At 36.9% G+C, this 9249-nt stretch overlaps 1 protein-coding gene across 2 annotated transcripts in view; it reads right to left on the bottom strand.

The window, feature by feature from the left end:
• Positions 1 to 850: 850 nt before the first annotated feature.
• GABRG2 (gamma-aminobutyric acid type A receptor subunit gamma2) overlaps positions 851 to 9249 on the bottom strand; it is a 76545-nt gene continuing 68146 nt past the window's right edge. The window contains exons 7-10 of one of the 2 annotated variants that reach the window (XM_033096708.1): positions 8867 to 9019; positions 6898 to 7103; positions 4711 to 4734; positions 851 to 3320 (exon numbers count right to left, since the gene is read on the bottom strand). In XM_033096708.1, the coding sequence (XP_032952599.1) occupies positions 3045 to 3320; positions 4711 to 4734; positions 6898 to 7103; positions 8867 to 9019 (659 nt within the window). In that variant the 3' untranslated portion in view covers positions 851 to 3044. The remainder of the gene's footprint in view (positions 3321 to 4710; positions 4735 to 6897; positions 7104 to 8866; positions 9020 to 9249) is intronic. The other variant, XM_033096709.1, reaches the window with a different exon arrangement.

Genomic DNA, 9249 nt, shown 5'->3' with positions numbered 1-9249 from the left:
TACATGACTGAAAGGTGGGAAACACGTGTTTAAACTGGATGCAGGATGCCATGAAGGGCCAAAAGAATGACAGGTAGAGGAAGATTAGGGCAGCTGTGTTTGTAAAAGATTAAGCTATTTTATTCTTTTGAGAATTTCAGAGGACTGCAAGAAAATATGGCACAGTTTCTGGAGCATGGCTCCCTATGTTTTTCAATTTTATCGGTGCAGAGAAGGGTTCTTTGGTCTTAGAAACAACGAATCTAATGTGTGAGATTTTTTTCAACAGTAGACTTGGATGTTCAGTCTATAGTTTAAAGAAAGTCTGATGTGCAAATACTCTGTGAAAATGAAATGCCATGACTAGAGCTGGATTCTGAGAAGACCTGACTGAGTGAGGTAGATGGCAGCAGAGCCCTGAAGGCACTAGAATTGAGGGAGGGAGCCTTCGACCATTTGTTGAGGCTCACTACATAAGATAGCATTATTATACCTAATTTATAGCTGGCAAATGGAGGCTTATTAAGGCTGAACTGAAAATTGTCCAGCAACTGGTAAATCAGGCTTTGGGACCCCGACTGTGTCTGACACCAATGTCTATATTCGTAACCACACTACACATTTTGAGATACAGAAGGCTTGAGCTTAATGACTTCATGGCATTTCTGCCTCTGTCTCCACTCCACACCCCAAATACATCTATGAATTCTTTTTAAGTGAGGAGCATCACGATGCAAAACATGATCACACACACTGCTCACACTTAAAGCTCCCGTGAAGGAAAGCAGGTTGGGGAACAAGACAGGAAAGAAGTCACAATCATTAAGACAGACAAGTCCAGCCAGACCACTGGTATGCCACCATGGGTTAGAATGCAGCGTTTTTATTGTAAAAGTCCACATAGTAGGCGATTCCCTTTGCGAAAAGGTTTTCAAATACACAGACAGGGAGCAGCTGATAATTAAGAACTAGATTATACATAATATATATTCATATTGTCAGTACTATGCACACATTGGAAAGCTAGCTTTTTGGAGTATCCCCACTATAGAATACATTTCAGGTTGACAATAATAACATGTTTCTTACCATTGAAAATTTGCCAACAACTCTCCCAAAGAGGCAACATTGAGTATGTTAACAACTCAAAACAAGAAAATAATTAATTCTATTTACATGTGTTTGAGGTTATATACTAGAGCACTGGTATATTAAAGGTTTGTCAAATTGGCAGCTAAATGTGTTTCAAGATTCATCCAGATGACTTGATAACTTTATATAGATTTATATTAACAAAGCCACTCTTTCTTCTACTCTTCTTAGGTTATCTATAAAGTTTTACCAGCGGTGATCGAATTCTGACTTAGAGTAATGATTGCCATAAAGAAGAACTGACAAAGGGTGCTATTTTAGAAAAATAAGAATTCAGGATGAGTACATGAAGATGGAGCCCAACTCCTTATGTTTTGAAGTCTGAGACACTTGCTTCATGTGTTTAGAATAAGGTGTAATGAGGCCACAATCACAGGCTCGAGCCTCTTAGTAAGTCATTATTTTTTTATTTCAGTTTTTAAATTTAATCTTCAGTGTAATTTTTTCTTTTCACAGAGCATAGGATATTCTGAACACTAGACAAGTGTGAATCTTGCTTATGCCTGTCATATGTCCTCAAGCACATTTGTGGATGGTCGAGGCTGACTCATCCCCAAACCTAGAAAAATAATACACAAACTCTAATTATTCCCTAGTAGACTCATTTTTGTATACAAATGTAGGACATAAATATCATTTTTAAAGGAGCATGGGCATTGGCTAAAGTGAGTTTTTGATAAGGAATCTAAATTGCCAAAGTTCTTTAGATCCTTCTGTTTATTTCTACAACATCAAGTATCATGTGACCATGCCGATGTGAAAAGATGAATCGCTGGTTCCAGACCAGCACAGAGTGAGTCACCAGAAGCCTGGGGGGGCCATTTCACTTCAAACCATAGTTATTGACCATCAAGTATGTGCCAGACACTACACAAGGTGCTGAGGACCCAAAGAGGGAATGACGAGGATTCTGTCCACAAGGCACTCATGATCATTAGAAGCAGGTATTGAGATGGAGAGTAAGTTCTATTAAGATCTATCATCCTAAAAAGAAGAAAACATAGTGGCAAGCACATATAGTTACTTTATACTTTATGAAATTGGGCATATTTAGAGGTGGCAAATGTCGAATATTCAGTCTATATTTTTTAATGTGTCATACAAGGGGAAAAAAAATAAGCTGTTTCAATCTTCATGCATAAAGGAGATGGTTGTGAAAATTCTTCCATCCAATTCCAAACCCAAACCCTTATAATTACATTCATGATTCTTTTGTAACCCAAAGACACTGAATAAAAGATGGTACAATGATGTTAACTCCAGTCCATTGATTTTGGCTCTAAAGAGATGCATGCATTAAACTTGAAGCATTCTATGTTATTGAAATATTTACAACATTGTACACGTGATATGGAGGAAATTTTCTCCCTATCTTGGGATGGAAGTGTAATAGATTTCTTGTCTAGGTTCTTATATTGAAAGTGAGGTATGATTTGTCTCAAATGAGGGAGATACTCTGTTGGGATCAAATTTATCACAATTTGACTCAAAATGAACATATGGTAGTTTTAGACCTTTTAGACCTTTTACATCTAATAAGGTCTTTAGTTTTAGACCTTTTGCATCTAATTGTATTTTGAATTGAGTAAAGACACCACTGCTGTAAATAGTCATAGCTTTTACTATTGCAAATGCTGTAGCTGGAAAATATCTTATTTGATTTCAGTGTTCTTGCTCTAATTTCACTTTGCCTTGCAGGTTCGCAACACAGAAACATTATAGTTCAAATTACACTTGCCAAAGAAGAGTTGGGCACAAACAATGACATTAACACAGTTTACCAGGTTAGAACATAGAAACAGATTCAGATCATTATAAACCACACACAAGATTATTTAAGCGGACTTAGAAAGGACATGTTCTTTCTATGAGATTTAGTGAATAAGACCCATATCAATAAAACCCATATCTCTTTACAGGTAAAGGTAGGAGACCCAATAAACCAGATTGAACAAACAGAAGGCAGTGGGGAAGAAGATCCGTGCATAGGAGTCCATTTTGGCAATACGGATATGTATCCTCCCATGTCTCCAAGCTCCTGTTCGGCAATCTTCAAAACAGCAGAAAAAACTGGCACAGTCCTTCCCATCCAGACACTCATACCCGTATTCTTCATCTCTCTCTTGAAGGTGCGTGGCATTGTTCATTTGAATGGTTGCTGATCTTGGGCGGATATCAATAGTAGGGGCCTGAGACAAGGGTAGGGAAAAGCAGGGATCAGGATTAATTATACTTGACAAATCCTAGCCTATTTCTCCACAATGTTACCAATGTGAATGATGAATCTGAAAATGAGTACTCAGGAAATTGCTATGACATTGTGATCTACAATGGTAAAATTGAACTTAGAAGGATAGCACATTTGCAGATTTCAAATTTTGAGCTTAAGCAGTGCAGCTGAAAATAATACCATGAAGCTAATAGCTAGAGCAAGAAGATTAAACACCGAAAGAACTCAAAGTTTAAAGATTTAAATCAAACAACTACATGGAATCTTGTTATAGTAAAGATTAGATGTGAGATTGGTTACATGAAGGTATTTAATGGTGTTGCATGTGAGTAGAACAAAGAAATAAAAATGCATCAATTTTGAAATCAAATTTTGTGTCATGCTTACCTATAGGCATATAGTAAACTCCATTATACTATGCAAATGTATTAAATGCTTTTAATATAAAATGTTAAAATGTAAATAAACATAGAAGTTTTCTTAGTTTATATAGCACAATGGTATCTAGAAGCTTTAGAATATCAACAGTGTTTACATGTGAGTGAAAATTCAGAAAAAAAAGTGTTACTACCTTTCAAACTTTTTTTTTTTTTTTTTGGCATTTGAGAAGAAACTTGTACCAATTTACTGAATGCTAATCTAATTTTCACCTTCAGACCAATTATAAAATTCCTATAAGACTCAATGGTCTGTCTATTTAATGTAATGTGCATGAGAGATAGTTTTGGGATAATATAAATACAAATCCTAGTGTCTCTGAATCAGCAATGACAATTCAACTGGGAATAAAAATCTTCTAATATTGTATGATAGAGCCAAAAGGCTTCTGGATCACCCTAGAAGGAAGGGATGAGTGTTTCAACTTAAAGCATTTCAAAGAGAGTATTATTTTTACAGAACTGACTGGTAGATTTTTGATAAATGGAGGTTATTAAATTTACTTATCTAAAAGCCATCATATTTTGAATTAGGTTTTACAGAACTAAATTTTAAGGGCATGTGTGGTATATATGGTATATGGAAGATGTGGGTAGTGAAATTGGGTTCCATTTTTATCTGAGAAGAGAGGGTAAATTTTAGCTTTGATGTTTAAAGAGGCTGTCTCTTTACTACTGGCATCTCATAGAGCTTATAGCTTTATAGTTTCATACCAGGTCAAAACCTCTGAATTAGTCAAGGGTTGCTGAATCAATCCTAGAAATATATCAGAACTTGCTTCATCTTAACTGTGTCATCTCTAGTAGAATGCTTAAATATCTATTCATAAAAACAAACAAAACACCATGTAAGCATTAATACTTAAATTCAGCAGTTGCATGCAGTGAATTTCCATTCCAAAAACGTTATACCTTGAAGGAAAACATCCGAAGAAGCTTTGGGTTTGTAGACAGAAAAGAGAATTGCATTTTTTTATTAAAATAAGGGAAAAAATTTAAAAAAAAGAGAGAGACAAAATAAGATAAATTAAAAATACATTTTGAAAACATAGTAAGTGAAATGAACTGAAATTAGAAACACAAAAGTACTGAACTTGGAGCAAAGTATATGCCTAAAGTTGGAAAAGGGAATTTGGTGATTGCTAGTGAAATCTTCAATAAATTAATTCACAGTTATCTAATTGCAAAAGCCAGTGTTGTTCATTTGTGAGGAATCTGCCTGTATTTCCTGATTTCTCTGTATAGAAATACTGTGACTCTATTTTCTAATTATCATCAAGAAAGCCTTAACAGGTGAATCCAGACATAATGAACCAAAGGCCATGTTAAATGAGAAAACGAAAATCCAGACGCTCATTTACACCTTAGGGTCTTGCTTGTTCTGATAAATCATCTAATTGGCTTAAAAGGAGGAAATGCATGAGATTCTCAGGTCATTTTGTTTTCTCAGTTTCTTTAATCCCATTTCTTCCTCCTGTCTTCTTCTGCCATCTTCAAGACCCTGCATTAAGGAATTCAAGAGTTTCTATTTCTGAAATCCACTCTGCAGTGACCTAGCTATTAAGAGAGGGACAAAGGGCTTTTTCCAGAGGACTCTTCAGACTTGTTTGAAAGCCAGTCTTCATACCCTTGTTACTGCTGCCAGGTGATAATGCTGAGTATCAATAGAACCATCTTCTTGGAGGAACATATAATGGAAAGTGAAGGAGGGGGAGAAAACTAAAAACAACACAATAAGGAAAGTAAAGGATAGAAAAAATGCAAAGGCAGAGAAAGGCAGAACAGACAGGAAAAGAAAGTATTGCGCAAAGCATAGTGGATATTTGGGAAATTTAAGATAAGCAGTTATTTTGTATTAATCATGAAGACTAACGATGCTTCTTTCTCTTCCTGTTATAAATTCTTATATTCAAATAAACATGCCGTTTATGGAATTTCACTGGGATTCCTGGAGATCTATCAGGTTACAAGCTAGAATCATCTAGTTACCCTCATTATAATTCAGGCCCCCCAAGTCTGTGGGTCAGATAGCTAGCCACTATCATAGTCCTCATGTCCCTTAAGCAGGAGATTGGAACGGCTATACATTGGGTGGATTCCTTTGCCCCTGTCTTAGAAGGGAATGGACCTTAACCTTCCTGGAGCCTTCTCTGAGCCAGACACTGTGTTTAGGATGGTGAATGGGTAGCTACATGCTCTCTTCAACATTAACAATAAATAACAATTGCTTTCGACATTCAAATTTGTGCTTCATCATCCCTCTTTAAAGCTTGGTGGCAAGGTGACGTCATCCTCCCTGTTTCCAAATCACTGAAATCAATCCCAGTTGCTAACTGTGTAAATCTTCAACGCCTACCATCCTCAGCAGCTGTTAGTGGTAAAGACTCACGTAAGGTGCTAGGTAATGCTTTTTACCTCTGTCACCACATTTATTTCTCACAACAGCCCCATGAGATACGTGTTTTTTGCAATACTAATTTTATATATGAGAAAATGATGACATGGAGAGGCTAAATAAGTTGCCCAAGCAATAGATGAACCATTTCTTTTGAAACAAAAAGATACATTTTGAGTATGAAACCAGTACAAGTCCTCTGGGGGCAGCACACACACACACACACACACACACACACACACGCACACACATATATATATACACACACACACACACAATTATTTGCAAAAGTGTGGTGATTCTTGATATTTCAAGAATCTTGTGGCTTCCTAGTGGAAAGCTTTGGATGAAATTTTTAACTCAAAATATCAATAAATTCACAATATTATAATAAAGGGGCAGAAAGACGAAAATTACTGAAACCTAGACTAATAGCAACTAGAAAATGGGTGCATTTCTCAGCAATGGTTGCACTCCCCATGAAATGAATAGAGGAAGAGCCTGACTAAGTGAATCAGGTCTCTCTTCAGCAATTAATGACCATAACAAATCCGTATAACCTGGTCAAAGTCACACATTCATTTTCCATCTTGGAACCCAAAGGGATTGAGGCTTAACCTGCAGATAGGCTAAGCAAGACTAACCCGAAACAAAAGCAGGTGGTCTCTCTGCAAAAAATGGTCTCCATGGGAAATGATACATACAGGGTTTTTCTTCTTTTTGTCTTTGTCCTTGCTTGGTTTCCGGTTGCTGACAAAATAATGCAGGGTTCCATACTCCACCAAAGCAGAGAAGACAAATATGAAGCAGACAGACACAAAGAGATCCATTGCTGTGACATAGGAAACCTTGGGGAGTGACTTCCGGGCGATGGTGCTGAGGGTAGTCATTGTCAGGACGGTGGTGATACCTGAAGAGAGGCACAGTAACATGGGTCATGTGACCAAATCAGCAAGTAACTGAGTCACTGCTGGGACTGAACTTTTTGTGGGACTTGATATGCCACCTCATAATAGGAAAGGAAGCATGATTGGAATTCATTCACTACACCCACAGACGTTTATTGCCTCACAAATGTTATTTAACCTTGCAGCACCTCTGCTTCCCTAACTCTAAAACATGTGATAATTTTTATAATCATTACAACCGCTTCTACATGCTGTTGTTGTGAAAAGTAGAAAAGGCCTGGGGACTGTATAGAACATGCTTGACTTGTAGTCAGTGATCAGCAAACAGGAGCACATACCTGCAATTTGTTCGGGGGTCTCTCCCTCACTCCTCATTCCTCATTCCTCAGTTCACTTACCTCGATCTCTTCTCCCATCATGGCCATTTGCCAGCGAGCACTCATTTAATCAGTGCTTGAAATGAGCTATCAGAGTGGCTCGACGAGGGATTTTGACCATCAGGAGTTTGGACTTTAAGAAATGGATTTGAACTCTTTCCCTTAAAATATTTGTGGGATGGATAAACTGGAATGCACCAACCCATACGTTCTATCCATTCATAAGTGCAGACATTATTTGAATAATCATTGAGCTACCAGCTATGTGCCAGGAACCATACTGGGAATGAAAAAGACATTTACATGCTAATGTGAGAGACAGTCATAGCATCTAATGCGACACATTCTGCTCACAGTGACAATTAATCCTCCTAAGGTAATAGGCTCAACATAGTTTTGGTTTGTTTTAGCATGTAGCTTTAGACAAGTGATTATAATTGTTGAATAGGACTTGTAACATAGAGTACTACATAGAACAACAACAAAAAAATCAAAATAACTATTTTGAAACAGATGGGAGGCTAAGTTAGGTTTGGAAGAGGACAGATATATAAATGATGTCCAATCCCTCCTCCCCCACCCCCCACCCCCAGGAATCACTTTTGTCTTCAGTTTTAGGAGCCTGGTACAGGTCATTTTGTCAGAGGTCTTATGTGAAAATATGAGATAAATATCACCATATACAATAGATTCAGCAAACTGTAAATAATCTTAAAAGTGTGGGGATGGGTTCCCAAACTTTCACAGGTAATTATTTTTCCCAAAATAATCTTTTTAATGACCCTTCTATAAAAAGCAAATTAATATGTATATATGGCTTCAAATATCATTGTGATAATTGTGTATGTTGGAATTAATTAATAGCCAGTGGTATGCTGATGAATGTGTAACAGTTGACTCTAGAAAAAAATGAAGGCTGTGATGTTTAGCATTTGCCAGTTTCCATGGTGTTACTACTTTCACTTTGGCTCATGTCAGGCTGCCAATGTGACATTTCTAGACAAATCTTTAGAAAAGGATAAACGATCAGCTCTCATGAGCTGGCGAGAGCAGCTCTGTCATATAACTGCCCAGAGACCAAAACAAAGAAAAAAATCTGTTGAAATTAGAGGCTTTTTGTTGTTCTTGTTAACTTAAATGTATTAACACAATTTACTAAAAAAAAAAAAAACAGCCTATTGAGGTAATTAAGGAAAATAGAGTTAGGAAACTCTGAACACAGGTTTTTTTTTTTTTTTAATATGCTAGTTTTCTTTAAAATGAAACAAATGCTATTTTAATGTAACTTTTGACTGAATTACAAACAAATCAGTTTAGAAAGCAGAATAAAGATGACTTGCATTGGGTACTTACCTGGGGACACTACAACACAGAGAAACGTGTCTCACCTAAAGAAGTTCTGGCTGGAACTGCATCCTTGTTGATCCAGAAAGACACCCAGGATAGAACAACGATGAGTGTGCAGGGGATGTAGGTCTGGATGGTGAAGTACCCCATTCTTCTGCTCAGGTCAAAGTAGACTGACATGACCACGTAATCTCCTGGAACAGAACAAAGATAACATCATGCAACCCCCTTCTCAGAAATGGGAAAGCATTTGAAATAAAGCTTATATTCAACGTTCATATTCACACATTTAAATTGAAAGTTCTAGACGGGTAGGTTCGACACTATCTTCCACCCACTTGGGTTAAAAACAAAAATAAAAATAAAAGGCAAAATCCAACCTAAACTGAAGTCTGATCCTTTTAAAGGCAACGTGACTACTAGA

Source organism: Rhinolophus ferrumequinum, chromosome 24 (assembly GCF_004115265.2).
Source record: "Rhinolophus ferrumequinum isolate MPI-CBG mRhiFer1 chromosome 24, mRhiFer1_v1.p, whole genome shotgun sequence".
NCBI classification, from domain to species: domain Eukaryota; kingdom Metazoa; phylum Chordata; class Mammalia; order Chiroptera; family Rhinolophidae; genus Rhinolophus; species Rhinolophus ferrumequinum.
Note: the sequence above shows the minus strand (reverse complement) of the source record. Positions and strands in the feature narration are given on the sequence as shown.